Here is a 19,757-nt window from a genome sequence, read left to right on the forward strand (position 1 = left end):
GGGCTGTTTTTGAGTTAGCTGGATTTTCCCTATCACTTCTGTTCTTATTGTGAAAGCGTGTTTTCTATCAATATTTAGAAAACTACAGATGCAAGTGAAGACATTTTAAGGTGGTTTGACTGATTTTTTTTTTTTTTTTTTTTTTTTTTTTGTAATTGCCATTTAGATCAGTGAAATATCTCTTGATTTTGACAGTTTGAGTGTCCCTGAAGGCTACACTTTATCATTTAACATGTCCACCATTTTATATATCAATTTTTCCCGGCCGTTCTCTCAAATCCATTTCCACTCATTTGCTTAAGTAAACTCTTCTGAGCACTGGTGTGTTGGGTTTCTTTTTATTTAGTTGGATTTTCTTTTTTAAGACACAAATTAACAATCAATTTATTAGAGAAACTTACTTCTAGGAATGCCTGTTAGTAGGAAAGGAGTGATTTTTCTAAGGCAGGCAGACTGCAGCTGAGCACTCTTACACAAAGATGACTGCCCTGGATTAGATCAGTTCTCCATCCAGTCCACCACCTGTAACTGGAAAGGAGCAAAAGCTGGATGAAGAAAGAAAAGAAAACTTGTTAGACTGGAGGGAGTGTGTAGGTCTGTAGTTCTTTGCATATTATGTAAAACTGTATTTTGCATTTTACTCTGCATATTGTATTAATTTTTATACAAGGCTGTACTATTTACACTGGTCAATACTCAACCTTGTTGACTATGCAAAAGTCCTTACAGCATCCAGATTTCACATGGATGATGTATATGTTGTTCTTCCTTAAAGAAGTGTTTTCCAGTACGATTCCTTTAAGGCTTCTTATATGCAGTTGCTTGCAAAGTTATCAACAGAATATCGAGTTCTGCAAGTTCTTCTTTATGATTTTGACACATTCCTTTTATAGTTCTTATAAAATATGGTATTTGCACTTTCTAAGACAGATCTAATTTATTTGCATTGCCATAAGGTTGGTTTATGTTGTATCACAGGCATGTAAATCTTTGCAGAATTACTGTGTAACCTTTTTGTCAGAGAGAAGGACCTAGCAAAGCCCCAAAGCCACCACAGTAAAGCCGTAACAGAGAATTCACCATAATTATGGTATTTGCCTTCACATGTCCAGCCAGCAAGGCCTAAAAGTTGTGAATTTTTTCATTTTCTTTTTTCAAATTCAAGGCTTCTTTTAAAATTTGATGCTAAATAAAGGTTGAAATCAATTAATACTTCAGATTTGAAAATCGTTATACAACAGTATTTCCATTTGCTTGCTTTTTATTAGGGCTTTGCTGAGCAATATTTGTTTCATTTCTTTATTTACATATTGAAATAGAAAATAAACACAGTGAAGTACATTTGATGTAACCTGATGCCAACAGAGCTGGATTTGATTTTATCTGTCTCACCGATGAATTCATTCAAGAAGTACCTGTTCTAACATTGACGTGCAATATATGTACAAAGGAGAAATGAAGTAATGAAGCGCTGCTTAAAAAACTGGCAGAGAAAGCAAAGTGGGAAGTTTTGTTTTTTGTTTTGGGATTTTATTATTATTTTTTCAATTAAAAAGTGATCAAGAGAGAAGTTTTACAGAAGGAAAACCTCTAATACTATATTACTGTTCAATTTCTGATAAAAATATCTTAAGTCTCACATGGAATGGTAATTAATGTTCACAGATCCAATGACAATATAAAAATGCCTGAGTTAATTTCTTTGTTATATGATTAAGTTATTTCTATTTGGTCTGAATATTATATGTTTTCAGAGCTTTTCTTAAGATATACAACTTTTGCCTTTGAAGGACTGAAAGGTACTTTTATGTACATGGTGCAACCCCAAAAAACGAGAAAAGAGAGGAAGAACTTTTGATTTATTACACAGTTAAGAGCTGGTTAATAATCCAACTCTTGAACAATAGCAAAGCTCTGTTCAATTGGCAATATCACTGGATAATTTAGATGACTTGAGGTCACCTAAGTCTCTGATGTCTCACCCCCACTCAAAACAGGGCTGACTTTAGAAGACAGATCCAATAATGTGATGTAAATATCTCTGACATTATAAATTTGAGCCTGAACTTGGACCTCGGGAGTCTCCTGGTAGTAGTGTTGGCTGAACCAGTCACCACTCTTTTCATTCGTGTCTTCTGAGAAACTCAAAGCCATAAATGACGCTGCCATCCGATTCCCAGCTTGCCGCCTGCTCTTTGCACGCAGAGATTTGTGTGAAAAGACGAGCTAAAACCCCTTGGCGACTCTCTTGTCCAGCTACAGGCAAAATTTTACACCATCACAACCCCACTGCTTGCTCCAGAACGTGGGCACTGCTCACTAATCCCTGTTTTTTTTCTCTCCGCAGTGCCAGGATTTCCCTACCCTGCTGCGACCGCAGCCGCCGCGTACAGAGGTGCCCACCTACGAGGCCGAGGTCGCACGGTGTACAACACGTTCCGAGCAGCAGCTCCCCCTCCTCCCATCCCAGCCTACGGCGGGTAAGGAGCTCTGCTTCCCTCACCTCTGGCTCAGCATGGATCCCGGGAGCCTGGGCACCGTTCCCAGCCCTGCTGCATGCGGGTCGTGCCTGCCCGGCACCGGCGCCTCGCACAGCAGCTTGAAAAATGACTGTAATTTGTACTGCCATGCTTGGTGGCCTTAAGCATTTCAGATGTCACATATTGTTATGTAAATGCTCCCGCAAACGGAACGCTCCGGAGCAGGGAGATTGTTTCGGCTAAAGGTATATTTTTGATGATTGCAAACATCTGGTTATTAAGGAGGTTGGATCGAGTTAACTTCTTTTTCTTCAAATCGCCTGCTGAAAGTTGTCTCTGCACCTGAAGGCTTAGTGCTGTATTTTTTTTTCTGTACATATATATTTTTTCTTGCAATTTGCTTAGTTTTTCTAGTTGCCATCTTTGCCATGATAGAAATCTGGGGTGCTCCTCTCAGGACCATGGGTTTTGTGTACGTTTGCTTAAATAATTAATGCCTTAAGGTTTTGCTGTCAGTGACCTGCATTTACTAAAACCAAGTAGTAAATTAAGGAACCAAGAAGAGGAATTAATAGTATTAATTTCTAGTAATTCTATAATCTTCTTTATTTCAGAAGATTGTTTGGGTATTATGTATATTTTTGGGGGAAAGAAAAAAATAAACAGTTTTTCCTGTAGCTCTGCAAAGGCTGACACAGAAAGGCTTTGTATGCTGCATGGAACATAAAAACTCTAATAATATTAGCAAAAGATTTTAAGCTGTCAACAAATTGGGAAATCTGTAAAATCAGAAAACTTAGCAGATCCTAGGCCAGAGTAGTATTTTGTCACAAAAACTTGATTTGGCACTACTTCTTTGTAGAGCCGCTGGATATTTCTGGGAAGGGATCTGGAAGGGTTGGCATGGGCGAGAGTGATGAGAAGGTGATCTCTCTCTGTCTCTCTCTCTCTTTCTCTCCCTGCCCTCACTGAAATCCTGTTCAGCAGCTCCTTGCCTCCCATTGGAGATGTCCCCTTGTGCAGGAGCTGCCAGCACAACCCCTGTCCCCCTGCCCCACTCCAGTAGGTGACGGGTGCCCTGCACCAGTTCCCACAGTTTCCCAGTAAACCTTGCTTCTATTAAGCCAAAAAGAAGCATCTTTTTCCAGACAAATTTGCTGATCTCCTCAGTCAGCCTTTGGCCTGAGTTTTCAGGGATTTATTTATACAGGCAGTTTGACCATTCTGTCACATTGAGCAGTAATTATCTCAAAGAAAACACACATTGTAAAAACTAGTGTAAAAATCACACCACGGAATCGGGTTATTTTGTAAAATGTATTCTGTTTATTTATTTGAGTGTGTTGTGTAGTTTATTAAGAAAAACAGTATTACCACTAATGGATGAAGGCATTTTCTGAAGTTTGCCTGAATTACCTCTGGGCAAGGATGGTGCCCCACCACAGTTATCCTTCTGCTGCCATACTCTCAGTTAGTCAGTGCAGGCATTTGCACATGGCAAAGATGGAAACAAGTTCAGAATGCCCTGCATTCAGATTTCAGTCAGAATTCCTCAGCTACCAAATGGATACTGCATCTAAAGAAAGTGGACTCCCAAACTCCACCTTGTTTAAAACCAATTCTGAAATTTGAACATAGAGTGCAATATGTAGTGAGAGAATGAGGTGGGCCACTCAGTTTCATGATGTCATTAACATCACACTTTAGTTAAATGCAAAGTCATTAAGGTATGTACAAAAATAATTACCAGCTGTGTGTGATAGTTTTTGAATTGGACAATACTTTTTGGTTAGTATTTGCAAAATAAGTAAATACTTTCTGCCTAGTAAGTAACTTAAATTTGCCTTTAATTTAGGAGGCCACATGTGGGTGCTCTATGTGTATATGTGTGTGGTGGCATACACATTATCATAATTAGTTCAGTGACTCAGCAGCAAGAACTCCATTTCCAAGTGTAGCATATGTATATCCTCATGTAATTGTACTGCTGATTGCCGGCACCTTTAGCAGTAACTTAGACATGTAAGCACAGAGAACTCCTGTTCTAAGTCAGTGCAGAGGTTCTGCAGGCAGATCCAGCTCTCCTCCAACTGAACTGGTTTCCAGGAGCTCAGCTCAGCACTCACACTGCTCTGCAGGGTGGTTGGACAGGCTGGCTGGAGCTCATTCCCTCCATGCTCATGCCAAATCTGGCTTCAGAGGGAGCCCTGCATTATCACAGGTCCCATCATCTTGCTCTGATGCCTTCCAGGTGTCTGTCAGGAACCCTTGCTAATCGAGGGCTCACCTTGCCACCAAACATAATTTGACACTGCAAAAGGTTTCACTTAACTAAGCCCTGTCTTAAAAAATGTTTAAGTTCAGATATTTAAGTTTCTCCATCCACCTGTGCTTTCCAATAAGGTCCTGCTTTCTGAATTGCCCATTTTGTAATTCATGAGTCAGTACAGAAAGTATACAGATCTCTGTTGCACTGATCCACAGCTGGGGTAATAAAGCTTTATTTTCCCATAATTTCTTTGGCCTGGCATGTTAGATCTCATGTTGGTGTCTTCACTGATACAAGACTGTAACGTGGAATTGCTGAGTGATTCTTTGTTCTCTGCTCACATATTCTATCTCATGACCCATCAAAGAAGGAATAAGGAATTTCCATCAGAAAAAAATTATGTGATCAATGAAAATAAGTTAAGAGAATGTGGTTTTTGGTCACAATGTGAATAGAAGTCAAGGAAAATTACTAAGATAGTAAAGAGAACATAGAGAATGAATCAGCTTAGAGAGGAAGCAAACAATTTGGAATATAATTTGTTGATAAGAAAAATTGAGTAAGTTTTGAATGCTGTTCTGCCATCAACTTAGTAGCAATTTATTATTTTTCACTCAAGGAAGGGGCCCAGCCTTACAGCCAAGTAAACAGTTTTATACTTAAGTATTTTCAGTCTTAAAAAAATATACATTTTCGATAATGACAGATATAATTTCAAGAATAAATTTACATTAAAATCCATCAATGTTTAATTAGAAAAATATTTCAAGAAAGAACCTGTGTGTAGTTGCAAAATATAAAGCTGAAGATTGCAACCACCTCCTTTAATTTTCTTTTATTTCATTCACCTTAGTCCTTGATCTACCTCTAGGTCTTGTGGTCACAAGGCAGGATGAGTTGTAGTGATTCCTGTTGAAAGGTGTCATCTGCTGTGTCTCCCACTTACTGGGGAGCAGCAGACAGGCTTTGCTAGGTCCCAGGGAAATTGCTGGGTATAACCATATTTAAGGCCATTATTTTCTTATAAATCAAAGAATAGCAGGTGTGCTTTAAAATGTGTCATTTAAAAATGGAATTACTGTTCATGAGATACTTGGCACTACCCTGGTAATTAATGGATCCTTCACTTCTGAGTGAGACATTTCACAATTCCTTGAGATAGCATCTCGTTTATTAGCTCACAGAAAGTACTTCACTTTTAGCATCTGTGGCATCACCTCTAATGCCTTGAAACATGAGAATGTGCAGCTGACTTATAACTACATATAATTAATGTATGTATCATAAACGCCCCTGGCACTGAAATGGGGAGTAAAGCTTGGTTTGTGTGAGATTACTGAAACTAAAATTTAGAGTTTGGAAGTCTGCACTGCATGGGGAGCTTAACCTCAAAATGGTGCAACAGGAGAGGGGAAACATGAGATCTTGAATCTGCTGTCAAGAAAACCCAGTCATGGTATGTCTGGTAGTAGAGCAGTAGTAGATAGCAGGAGTAGTGAAACTAATGAGCAGCCTTTCTGTTTCAGCATCCTTTGCTTTAAATTCTTCACAAGTTTAGTGTGTGATGACTTTGTCTTCACATTTCCTCTCTTCTCCTTTCAGCTCTGATGAAGCTAACAGAGAATTAGCTTTCAGTCTGTGTCTCCTCCTCTGCTGTCTTTCCTGGGAAAGCAGGGGAGAGCAATATGCTTTTTTCTCTTTGAAAAGAACAGTTAAAAAAAAAACCCAAACCCAACCCTAAATAGAATTGCGACGTTGTGGGGAGTGTGAAGGAGAAATAACAGAGACTATTCAGAAACTGTTCCTCTTGTTAAAATAGCATTCTCAAGTGCAGCTTGCTCGCAGATTCAAAATGAAAATACAGCTTTATTTTCCAACCCTTATGCTGAATTCTAAATTTAACAAGATTAGCATGAGCTACTACATCTACTGTGGTTGTTATGGGTTTTTCCCACTCTATTTCCTTGGGCTCATGTAAACTTCCCCTTACTTTGGACTCTTTGTATATGTGCAATTGTTGAAACAAAAAATGGGTTTTGCCAGGATATATTGATTCATGTGTGCCAGCTTTGTTCTCTGCAGCAATGTCCTCAGTCAATAACACAAAGCAGAAAATGTAACTTGTCCATGGCAGAAACTGTTGAAACTGTAAAGGCAATAAACTGGAATTAGAGAACATTCTAAACAGTTGAAACTACCTCTTAAAAGAGTTTCAGTTTGATGTTTACAGCACTTAAAACTCTGTTATTAGAGTGTGGAAAAGAGTTGCTTCAATTCTGTCTTTGGTTTAAACAAGGCTGTAGCTGCACCCCTTCTAACATTTGTCTCATGAAGGCGCCAGATAAAGGGCTCACGTTAAAGATGATTTCCAGACCAGGAGCTAGACAGTGTAGGACAGTGAGGGTGACCCTCCCAGCCACCAGAAAACAGAGAACTGTTATTCTTTAGTCGTGCTGGAGAGGTAATGGTGAGCTGGGACCATTGCTGTGCCCAGGAAGGAAATCAGGGTGTGTTGCCCGTTTGTTCCCCTGAGTCCACCAGGCTGGCTGAGCCTCAGGCTGGGTGTGCTGCCCTGGGCAGGACGTGTGTGCTGAGGGCCATGGATCCTCAGCTGCCGGGAAGTTTCTCAGCCAAGGTTTGTGCAATCAAGGGCTGTCTTTTTATGTCATTGATAGATTATTCAACTCAATCCTTTTGAAAGATGAGGACAGAAAAATGATAATGAAGACAGATGTAGTTCTCCCAGGATGTTATAAAGGTGGAAGATAAACTAGTAAAGAGTTTGTGTTAATGTAGTTACAAAAAGTGATTATAATACTCGGAGACTTAAAGGAGCTGAACCCATGAAAGTCAGGTGTATAATATCTGATGAGGAAAGAGTTCCCTATTTAGATAAAATTAATTTCAGGAAATGATTGCCACATATGCTGTTATTTAGATGCACATTTTCTTCTTAAATCAAGATTTCTCACTTCTCTGAGTTTTCCTTAGCACAGTAAAATAATCAAATACAACTGAATAAATCCCCCAAATTTCTTCTTTTTAATGCCTTCAGGAAGCACATTCACATATCCATTCCTTGGGTGAAGTAACTCAGATTTCAGTAATGTGGCTATTTAAAAACCCTTTGTTGTTTTACAAGGAGCACAAGACTTACCTGCCTACCAGGATTTTTTTTTTTTTTTTAAATATAAAATATAAAAGGAGTTGTTGTAAGATGGGTCCCTGTGTGATACCTTCAGTCTCTTCCCAAACTCAGAACATCCCCTTTGTTTTCTGCCTAGAGCCTCAGAGAGAGAAAAAGGGATGATAAACCGAGCAAATAAAACCAAATTTAACAAAAACAAAACAAAACAAACAAAAGAAAAAAACTTGGAAATTTATATACTAAAGGAAGGAAAAGCAAAACTTAGTTCTTGGTCATTTACGCTTTGTACTTCTGATGAAGGTGCTGTTAGAAAATACATTTGACTCTACTAGCAAGATTCAATCAGGATCCAACAAATAGCAACGACTCTGAATAGAGGAAATATTCTCTGAAAAATCTATGAAGTGTGAAGAATTACTTTTCCTCAAACTTCAGGATAAGCAGAAGGGTTTTTATTTAATATCACTGTCATAATGCAAGATCACGGAGAGGAAATAAGAGAAAATCAGATGATTTTTTTTTTTGTAGTGCAAGTCCTGCTTGGGACTGTTATACTCATTTGCCTGATTCTGTCACCTCATCTTAATATTGGCCGTGTCTAATGATGGAGTTGTGCATATATGTCTCATTTTAGTGATGGGTACATTTTTCAGCATAGTGTTTATGAAGTGGTTTCATTTAGAACTCAAAATACCTTTCTGTCTGTACATGACTGGAAGGAAGACTGGGGTGGATGAATGAACCTGTCCACGATTACAACCAGCTGCACTTAGGAATGAAAAATTTATCAGCTTTATTCATCTTTGCTCTATAGCCACAGATCACCAAGAGGAGGAAAAGTTTCCCTTTCTGACACATGCTTTCTCAGAAGCATTATTTTCTGAATAGCAATGTTTAATAGTAATTGAAAGTAAGATGTTTGAATGTACAGTGATGGGTTGGCCTGGGCTGGCTGCCAGACCCTCACCCAGCTGTGCTCTCCTTCCCCTGCTCAAGAGTACAGGGGGATAAAGGAGGATGGAAAAGCTCTTGAGTTGAGATAAATGCAGGGACTTTTCATGCCAATTGCCATCATGGGCAAAACAGACTTGACTTGAAAAATGAATTTAATTTGCTATTGAAGTGCAGTTAGATGTTTATAAACAGAGGTAGGACCTAAACCACCTTCCCTTCCCCCAACTCATCCCCCATCTCCAGCAGGAGTGGCACAGGGATGTGAGGACCCGAGGACTGGGGCTGTGGGGTCACAGTAAACTCAGTATTCTTTGTGTGTCATCTCACCTGAGTCCTTCCATGCTGTCCATGATTGTGTGCTCCTACCTCACAGTCGTGTGGAATGCTTTATTTCTTACATGCAAACAGGTAAAGAAAAACATGAAATGTTTTAAAATAATCAGAGTATCCAAACCAAAATGAAGGTATGCTGCAGAGTAAGTAACAACCTCTCTGAAAGCTGCCAGTGTAGACCAGGTTTTGCATATTTTGCTCTGCAGACGTAACAAATAGAAAAATATATGTGTAAAGGTCTGACCCTACTGAAACAAATGGCAGACATTCTGATTTAAGTGGAGCTGAGTTTTCACCTGCTATTATTCCATAGCAAACTTTTATCATCAGTGTGGTTTTAATCCATGTTGTTGTGTGCACATTTATGGTTTTCTCAAGTGATTCTTACTTAAACACATATCAGCTCAGCCCTGTGGTGTTTGGTCACTGACCTCAATAGATCAGTTATATTTCTGACATCAAAATTCTTGTTGGAATTGCAAAATGTCTTAGGCTAGCAACTTGGTAATAACTATTATTCCTAGATAATAGTATTCCTAAATTGAAAATACTGTTGCAAAAAAACCCTACTGTTTAATTATCTCACGTGTTTAGCCCTTGAAACAGCTTGGGTTGAGTCTGATACTGGAAATACACATTTCAGGTTGCAGAACTGCCAAATGGATGTAAAATTGCAGGAATGACCTAATGAGTGTAATTGTTAGGCCACTGTTGTGCAGTTGGAGTTTTATTTAGTGTAATCATTTAAGCTGTCTCTGTCATACTGTGTCATTTATCCTGGAGGGTTTAGAATCTTCCACTGTTTACACTGATGATTGATCTTAGCTGAAATGAGACCATGTCTGAGTGAACTGATAACAGCAATGTTACCACATTTTTTTGAGAGAAGCAGTAGTAATGTATCCAACCAACCAAAACAGGGGAGCTCAGAACCACTGGCATGTTTACCAAAGCTGTAAAATCCTCCAGTAGGCAAAGTGATTTTTTTTTTCATAAGAATAGCACCCTGAAATTCTCAATAGATCAGTTGTCAGTATTGATAATGTGCATCTAGCCAACAATGCAGTACCTGTGGGTTCTCTCACCTCTGTGTAGACTGAATACTGAGATTTGACCTAGTGGGTAGAACACCACCAGTGTAATTATTTCACCAACTCCTCTCACCATTTAACCTTAAGCTGTGGTTTTTTTTGCCATCTAAGTAATGAGAAGTAACCCTTTCTTTCAGAGGGTCAGCATACTTGCAGGATGAGAAAGCAGTGGTTTAAGTTAGCTTTTTGCAAGGGTATTGAAACTGGATGTAGGATTGGCCCACTGAAAATTTTTATAGGAAAGAAAAAACACTGTCAATATGTGACCTCTTAAAACTAAAAACAGGGGAAGAAAAAAGCCCCCAGACTTTATCAAAAGTCTTTTCCAATCCTGCCATGCTTTGCCTTTGACTAAGCATTTGGCATACTTGATAAGATGATGTATCTGGTCCAGGTTCACTTCTGATAATTACTACCAACCTCCTTAACCAATGTGAAGGGTGCCTTCCTTCCCCCTCCCCTCTGTTCTTGTGAGAGACTAACCTCAGCTGTGCAGGGGTTGGTGGCATTTGCATGTGGAAATGCACTAATATGGATGTTTTTCTTTGTGTGTGCATCCTTGCAGTGTTGTATACCAGGATGGATTTTATGGTGCAGACATTTATGTAAGTATTCATTGATGTGCATGCTGTCCTTGTACATTACCAGAGTCATTCTTTTTACAAGTTTGCTGCCTAGCTTGACTCTGTTTTGTCTATTTACCATCCCTTGCCTGTCAGAAAGAATTGAGAAGAATATCTCTCACATTGGAAGACCTTTCTGTTCATTACATCTATCATTGTGCAGTGGAGCTGAATTAACTCTTCAATCAAATGCTGAATGAATGCAAAAAGATGTGAAAAATGTGTGTGCGTGTGTGGAGGAGCGTCTCCCTTCGTAATTGAAGTTCAAAGGAAAAATAAAGCAAAGCACAAACATTCTTTTGCAAATCCCCAAAAGCTCTTTAAAAAAAAAAAAAAATCAAGGCAAGCTGAGTATTATTGATACTTGAAGTATGAAAGTTCTTCATGGAGAGATACAGGTTTCCCAAATCCAGCCAACACTGGGAACATGTAGGTGCCATGGTGATAGTAGAGCTTAATGGCATAGTAAGTTTAAGATACGGCAATGTTTGTCTGTAATCTGAGTAGACTGCCAAAAATTGCACTTCTAGAATCCACTAATTTCAGTTTAAAGAAGATGGATAGAGACTGCTCACAATACAAGTGGATAATTTGCTAGGAAAGTTTCATAGTTCTGGATCCATCATTATCTATGCACCTAATTGTTCACCAATTTCATCTTAAATAATATGTTTACTCTTTTTTTTTTTTTTTTGCTATATTTTTCAAGCTTTCATACATTGTTGTTTCTTGACAACTTTTTTATCTTGAATGTGTGCAAAGAGTCTCCATATGTCTGAGTATGCAAGAGGTTTCAGGGACTTGAGGCTAAATTTCACTCAAAAATTCTAATACTTTATGTGTAAATGTAAAATGTTTTACTGATAGTAAGCAATATTTAGTTTGTTATTCTTTTAATAAGGCAATCTGCTTCTAAGTTACAGGTATCATCTTTGTTTCACCAGAAAACTTTCTGTAACCTACTTGCACTGTTTCACTTGAGATAAAATGTGACGGATGAGTTGAAATTTGTATCAATATTAAAAATTAAACAGGCAATGCTAGGAAACATCCCTTGTGTTCATTATCAGCAATCTTCTAGAACTATTCCCAAGGGAGCAGATTTTTGTCAGTAAGTTTTATATAAAGAAGGAAAACAATTTGTATGGATGACATAGGTTTTGTTTTTCTGATGGAGGTGGAAAGGCTGATCCTTATCTGAAAATTCATTTGTGCAGCTTAAAAACATATTTAAAATGAATCAGCAAGGGTTAAAGTCCTCCCCCTATGTACTTATGTAGTCAGTGATGTTATCAGTAAGATATTGTTTACAACACAAAATTACCCCCTGGCTAAAGGTTTGCTCAAGCCAAAGAAGTGGATCTGATCTCACCCAACCACGCTGCTGCCCAATTTTTGAGCTGTATAGGACACATGTTACGTGTGGAATTTCTTCAAGTGTGGTTTCCAATTGTCATGTTCCTTCAAACCATCCATTTTACATCCATTTTGCTCAGTTTACCAACCCAGAAATCTGCAGAGCAACAAGACGTCTTTCTCAGGAGGGCTTGGGGTGAGAGAATAGGTGGGAGCTAAATGTTACTGGAGCAGTTTGTAGGTTTGGAGCCCACTGCTGCTGAAAGCCAGGAATACCTCATTGGTGATGGACAATATTATTTTTAAGTGGCCTTACACCCTCTCACAGACTTAACTATTCTGTTTCCAAATGGAGGGTGGTTTCAATGAGAAAGATACTGAATAAATTACTAATTTCTAGTATAGCCTCAGTTTTGTTGTCTGTAATAGCTGTGTGCATTAGGAAATGGAATAACTACTCTGCTTTTCACTCAGTTGCAGCCTCTTACTTCTGATTGCATATCTTAGTTCTCTTAATGCAACAGAATGTTTATCTTTATAGCAGATGACAGAATTAAAACACTCTTCTGGAAATTTAGTTTCTTTATATTATACAAACCTTTTTTTATTTTATAAATAATTTTTCTTCAGATTTGTGCCTTCTTGCATATAAAGCATTTGCAGGGGAGGGAGAGAGAGAGATAGAAAGAACTGGCATAAATCAAATGAAACCTTAAAATTCACAGTGTATTAGTTCTTAGTGCAGCAGTTTGCAGCAGACCAAGTTATTTATTAAATCCCAATTGTTTATGACATAGTTCCACTCAGCTTTTCATTTTAAGTGCAAAGCTGAAGCTTTGTGAAATGACAAATGCTCTGTGAAAAAAGGAGAAAAAACATTTAAACAATGTCGGGTTTAATGGTAGATTGGAGGGAAAGAAGCCTTAGAAATACCACAGCAAGCAAAACAAGAGGCACACAGTAGTGAAAAGCCAGATCAAAAATGTGCATTAATGGGTACATCAGAGTGGGTTTCATCCTGCTCTGATCACACTGAGAAGCAATTGATGGACTCTGCTATTTTTTGCATAACTTGGGTTCAACAGAGCCTCTGGTGTGAGAAACCACAGATTTAGGGGAAAGGAGAGAGGGGAGACACCAAAAGATACTGGTTGGGTAAAAACTGCAGGGTGAATCAAGAACAGCAAACATCCAGAGCTGCTGAATATAACCAGTGGGATAGAAGAGATTAGGAATATAAAAATAGGTGGGAAATACAGTCTAAAGTGAAAATCAACAATCATGATTCTAGATGTAATATAATATATTCTATATTTAATATAATTCTATATGGAATGCAATAATCCTTCTGAAATAGCTGAGCTATTGAATTCCCTTTTAAATGTGCCTTTGAGTAGGAAAAATAAAGGAGATTATTAGGAAGTAAGGAAGACCTTTTAAAATTAAGTATTGATTCACTAAGAGAAAAAGTCATTAAAAGAGAATTAAAGTTGCCTGCCAGCAAATATAGAAGTTCTTAGATGAAGATTGACACCTGTGAAAATAAGAAAATACACTCCTTAAAATGAAGCAGAAAATAGTAACAGATTCAGAAATAGGCAGTTTGAATAATAGCTCTGCTTTATCTTAAATCTGTTCCATTTTTTTTATTACCATTGTCATAAAGAATGTTTTCAGAATGTCAGTCATCAATCCATACCTAAAATGTGGGAAGGCTCAGAAAATGAGAACCTTCCACACCCTGTCACCACCAGCTCCAGAAGCCCCCTGGTAATGGTTTAACCATGGCCATTAGTCAGTCTTTCTGCTCACAGCAAGGTTTCCTAAACTTCCCAGGATTCTGTACCTGTGATATTGCAGCTGGAGAGAATCCGTGGTAAAATATACGTATATAGGGTTTTTTTTTCTTTTTTTTTCTTTTTTTTTTTTTTTTTTGAGCTGCAAAGGGCAAGAATAAGGCAGATTTTTGTGGTTAGGGGAATGGAATGAGACTATTTCCTAATAGCTACTGCCATCACCTTTAGCTCAAAGACAGGATAGAGCTGGGGATGGAGGATTTATTTGTTTCCCAAGGGAGAAGCAGAGGTAATTATCTAAGCAGCATACCCTTGACCCCAGGTGAAAGTGCCTGGAAGCCATCTGGTCCTCTGAAAGGCACTGTTCTGAGGTGAAAAACAAGGATTTGCAGATAGCACCGAAGGCTTTCTTTCAAGAACCAAGGATTTTTTGTGTCTGCCAGTGGAAGAGTGTGCCATTCCCTGTGACTCACAGAGCAAGAAGAGGAGAAATTACTTTGCCAAGGGCGAAAGGGTCCCCAGGGAGCAGTGGGTTGTTCTTTCCACTGCTCTGTGTGCTGGAATGCTCCATGATGCCTTTTTAAAGGTTTGGGTAGGCAGGGATGAAATGGCTTTTGATCTCATCTTTATTTGTGATGTTAAAAGTACATTGAAAAAGGTACCAGATGACTTCTGGTGGTTTTATTTGGCTGGGATTAGTGCAGGTGGTGCCTGGATATTTTACCAAGAGTTTTTCTGAGGCAGCAGCTACCTCTGGGAACGTGATATAGAATTACTCCAAACCTTGCACACAGGTCAGGTCCACAAATTGAGCCAGCACAAATTTGAGTTGGATTGTTTATTTCTTTTTAATTCTCCCAGTCAACATTTTACTCCATGGGCAGAGCAAATGCTGTTTAAATCCCAATAGCACGTGAGTGGAGGAAAATGAGCTGACACTTTCTATATTCTGCAGCTCTGAGTTTAATTCATGTAAGTTTCAATACCATTCTTCTATTTCTAGTTAATAAGGCAGGTCTAATTCTCAATACTAGAGAAGGTTTGGAACCTTGATTAATTTATGTTGACAAATTACTCTGAGAGATCCTCGAGTGAAAGGAAGTATAGGAAGTATAAATTGAGGAAAAATAACTCTCAACATTCATATGAAATATTAAATATGCAGCTAATAGGAAAAAATACTCATAATTTAGAGTCATTTTGTGTTTCATTATATCTGAGATCATGAGAAAAAAGTGATTTGGCTCTTTTTTGAGGAGGTGCACACATGTATACATAGTTTTGTAGTCTCTAGATTTTTTCTGGGTAAGTTTTTTGTGGAAATTAGCCTTACTGCAGATATACACACTTTATTTAAAAATTCAGTTGTATTCAAGTCTCTGTTCATTTCCATTTTATCATATCTTATTCAAAATATATGTGATTTCTTTCTAAAATTTGTTAAAATTTCCCTATAAAAATCATCAACTAATCTCTGACAGATCCCACTGCTCTTTTTCTGTTTGCCAGAGCCAGAGATGTTGAAAAAATTGAGAGGGAAATTCTGATTAATTGCTCTGGGGAATTTGCCTAAATTCCTTCCTTACATCCTTCTTTCCATCCTTCCTTCCTCGTTCAAATCATTTCATTTCTGTTTCTTTATAGAGCAGTGTTGCAGGAGCCTGTGTGTGGCCATAAGTTGCCACGGGTATGACACCCACTGATGGCAAAACCTCACCGTGCTGGATGTACACTCATGTCAAATCATACTGATGCTCAAATCAATACGTGAGAAAGTGGATTCTGTGTGTGCAAATGGCAAAAATAGTCCACCAGCTGCATTTCATTTTCCAGATTCAGTCACAAAGTCACAGATAGTGATACTATTGTTAATTTTCAAAACTACTTAAGCTCCTGTAACGCTGTTTTATCAGTGTTTTGCAAGTAACAAATATGGGAGCACAGATAAGGCAGTAAACATTTTTTAATTATGGTCTCTGAATTTATTATTTTCAAAATGGTAATCCAAAGTCAGGTACTTTTGCTTGAATATAAATATAAGAGGAAAAAAAGATTTCCTAAAACATTTCTAATACTTAGGAACTGAAAATTATTAATTTTTAAAATGTAATTATTGCACCATTTTGTTCTGAGTGTTTTATTTTGCAATATAGTCTAAGGCATGAGGATAATTATATAATGTTACTCAAGAGATGTAGTGAAGATTACTGATGTATTCTCCTCCTAAAATATAAGCCAAGTTCAAAATTAGAGGAAAATTATGAAATAGATCTTGAGTAGAAGTTGAGTTCAGGGGTTTGAACTGGAATTCCACCCCAATTTCCAGTGTAAAGTGTACCTCCAAGTATTTTCTTCTTGCAGTAATCAAAAATCACCTGAAGTAATTGAAGTAAAACAATGAGAAAACTTGGTACAACACCAAAACTGCAGAACACAAGCCCCATAAAAATAATTTGCTTAAGCATATTTTAATGTGTAATTTATGCTAGTTTATTTTAAAATTATGAATTCATGCCATGCGATGGTAGGGAATTAGGTTTTCCCTGATACCCAAATACATCCTGCTTTTTTAGTTCTCCAGAGAATGCAGTCAAATTCAGTGCCTTCAGTCTCTTTTTATTTGTATTGCTTTATACTCATTCTTGCCAGGGCTCATAAATGTCAGACTGATTGCTGAATCCAAAACATCTTAATAAAGTTCAGAGTCGAGCTTCATTGTTCAGCAGAAATTTTTTGAAAGCAAATCAAAATGTAAGCATAAAAGGAATGTAGCTCTTGTGTTTAGGGTGGTCTCTGATCACACACTGACCAATTTTTGGTGATAGTTAAATGAAGGAAAGGAAATCAGTCCTCCCAGAGCCCACCAGATTTCAGAGCAGCTGCTGTGGCAACAGCCTGTCTCATTGTTCTCCCATTCAGAACTGCTCGTGGTGGCCTGTTCTCAACTCCATACTGTGGTAGGAGCTGTTGTGTGGAGAGCTGGACTCACTTGGAGTGGCTCTCACTTTTAAATCAAGGGTTTTAGGAGTGGACAGCAGGCCAGGCAAGGGAGTTGGACACCGTGGTGACAGAGCCATGTCAGACTTCAGATCTGCCACACACTGCCAGACTGGATCATGGAAACAAATTCAGAATCTTCCTCATATCAGCACTCAGGGAAAAAAAGAGAAAAAAATGTCGGGGGGAAGGTGTCATACTTCACAGAATCACCAGGCTGGACGAGACCTTGCAGATGGAGTCCAACCCATGCCCCAGCACCCCAGCTAAAGCCTGGCACCGAGTGCCACTTCCAGCCTTTTTCTCAGGGATAGTGACCCTACCACCTCCCCCAGCAGACAATTCCAAATATTTAGCCCTCAAAAACCAGGAGGGGAGAACAGATAAATTGGTATCGTCTCTCACCTCTCTCTCTTAGACAGAGGCCAGCCCAAGTGTGCAGTTTGAATTTCTCTCCTCTCAGCCTGTACCTGGTGACATTATTTGATATCCAAAGGCCTGTACGTCCACACGTGCAGCAGCATGTGCCTGTTGTACCTTTTTGACAGTGATAGCCTTCTGCTGGGTTATAAAATGAAATGAGAAGGTGTTTTGTCTCACTGCCTCCGTGTATGCTCAAAGGAGCACAGGAGAGCACGTGGGGGTTTAGGAGATGCTCATTCCTGCATGATCCCAGGGCTTGTGTGACACAATTGCTGCTGGCAGAGAGCTGGCCAGGAGCAGGGAGGGACATGTCCTGTTGTCTGTGTGAGCACTTGAAAAAAAAAATCAGAAAGAATATTCTTCAAATAAGCTGACAGTTCAAAGCCTGGAGTTTCTAATGAGCTGTCAGTGTATGTAAAACTTGTGTTTATTCTTAGGGGGATGTGGCATTGTCAGCTGAACAATTGATTTCCAAACCCAACCTGCTTCAAATGTTCAAACCCACAAAGGTTTACATGTGTTAGGGATGAAAGCCATTCTGCCAGGCAAAGTGGTGGAAGGGGAAATAGCTTGTAAAAGTAGTCCAGATTGCTTTTCTGAAAAGAGCGAATTTTTATTTGCAAAATCAAACTAGAAAACCCACAAAAGTTACTGCAGTAAAAATATTCTACAGTTACAGTAAAGGCTGGCATGTTGTGGCCTATTCTTCCTGCTTCAGCACAATATCTGGGGTGAATGCAGCCTTCCAAAAAAAAAAAAAATAAAATAGGAAAAAGACCAATCCATTACAGCGAACACTTGAGCAAAAGAGTGAATTTTATTCAAAGCTGAGTGAGCTGATGCTGTCTTATTCAGCTCTTTGTTAGGGAGGGGGTGGGTGGGGAAGGCACCACAGCAGCCCCTGTCCCAGGGGGTGCTGGGGGGGACAATTCTAATTGGGACGTAAATCGTGTTTGTGTTATCAGCGGGCCTGGGCTGGGGCTGTTAATTGGCATGCTGAGATCATTTGGAAATGGTTGATATAACACTGTGGTCCATTGAACAGGAAGCTCTGCTGTTTTCACAGTTTGATAATCAATGCATCACTGCACTCAATTCCTTTCCAATGTGTGTTTGTTTGTCCTGTTTGCTTAATTGAACAGCTGGAATTACTGTTACATACAACTGAATGTTAATTCATGGAAGAGAATTTTGCTTCTTCATTATAATTTTATGTATAAATTGGAAACCTATGTAACATTAAGTGTTAATTGAGTGCACAAATTCATAGGTTTAATCAACCAGGCATGATAAATCATATTTTTTACACAAAAAGAATTGATTATTAGCTGAGTTTGTCTTTTAAGTTTAGCACTGCTTTGTGAATATGCATACACTTTGTTCGTACAAACAATTGCTGCTTGAAAACTTGAAGAATCCAGTAATAATCCAGTCCAGTAAAAAAGCTTACACTGATCAATAGAGCTCATTGCTTTCTCCTGATCTCTGGGACAAACCTTAAAAAGTTTGTGATACTCCATTTTGCTTAGCAGTTCACCAAAATATTTTCCTTAGCATTTCATTGCAGTATTTCCTATGCATTTAACTGAACTGCACCATGACTGTACTCTTTCAATTGTTGTCAAATGTTGCAAAATGTGATTGAAGGTGCCATGGCAATGCAGTTAGAGCATGAGTTTGTGTTTCAGGGTGGTTATGCTGCCTACCGGTATGCCCAGCCTGCCACTGCCACTGCAGCTGCCTACAGTGACAGGTAAGAACTCCTTTCCTGCTCAGAAATATTTGACCAGTGGAAGTTGAAGTTTATTCTATAAATTTGCCTTGTTGAAGTCTCATAACTGTCTTGTTGCTCTGCAGATAATTGTGATATCTAAAGCAGGCTGTTTTATTATAATCCATGAATAGCCATAAATTGAGAGACTTTAGGCCTTAATTGAGAATCAGGCATGAGATGTGCACATTCCCAAGCTGTAGATCATCCAGTTAACGTCTGTGACCCTTGTGCAATGCAGATAAATAAATGTACAGACTCATGATGGTCTGCTACTAAGGATCATTATTTGTCTTAGGAGTATTATTTCAGTTGATTTAGAACCTTGAACCTATCGAGTGCCCTCAATTCTCATTGACATTGTTTTTGTCAGTGGAAATTGAGAATGAACTGTGTCTAACCTTGAACTATCCAAAACAAAAAAATTTTTTTTTCCATTTCCGTTCTTCCTAGGCATTTGATTTTTTTTCAATACTTGAAAAAAAACAACAACAAAAAAAATTTTTCTTTTGCTCT

The 19,757-nt window shown here is 38.5% G+C and overlaps 1 protein-coding gene and 1 long non-coding RNA gene across 51 annotated transcripts in view; one reads left to right on the top strand and one right to left on the bottom strand.

Moving 5' to 3' along the window:
- The window catches only part of RBFOX1 (RNA binding fox-1 homolog 1), a 1,156,138-nt gene that overhangs the window by 1,105,913 nt on the left and 30,468 nt on the right, over positions 1-19,757 (top strand). For 46 of the 50 annotated variants that reach the window (XM_068206663.1, XM_068206660.1, XM_068206659.1 and 43 more), the window contains 3 exons: positions 2,348-2,480; positions 10,841-10,880; positions 19,159-19,223. In XM_068206663.1, coding sequence (XP_068062764.1) covers positions 2,348-2,480; positions 10,841-10,880; positions 19,159-19,223 — 238 coding nt within the window. The remainder of the gene's footprint in view (positions 1-2,347; positions 2,481-10,840; positions 10,881-19,158; positions 19,224-19,757) is intronic. The other 4 variants (XM_068206666.1, XM_068206668.1, XM_068206672.1 and 1 more) reach the window with 1 other exon arrangement.
- On the bottom strand, positions 6,264-8,078 carry LOC137483530 (uncharacterized). Its single transcript, XR_011004500.1, has 2 exons — positions 7,907-8,078; positions 6,264-6,411 (listed from the first exon to the last, which is right to left on the bottom strand). It is a non-coding gene; the product is annotated as an uncharacterized lncRNA (long non-coding RNA).

This window comes from Anomalospiza imberbis, chromosome 16 (genome assembly GCF_031753505.1).
Source record: "Anomalospiza imberbis isolate Cuckoo-Finch-1a 21T00152 chromosome 16, ASM3175350v1, whole genome shotgun sequence".
NCBI lineage: Eukaryota > Metazoa > Chordata > Aves > Passeriformes > Viduidae > Anomalospiza > Anomalospiza imberbis.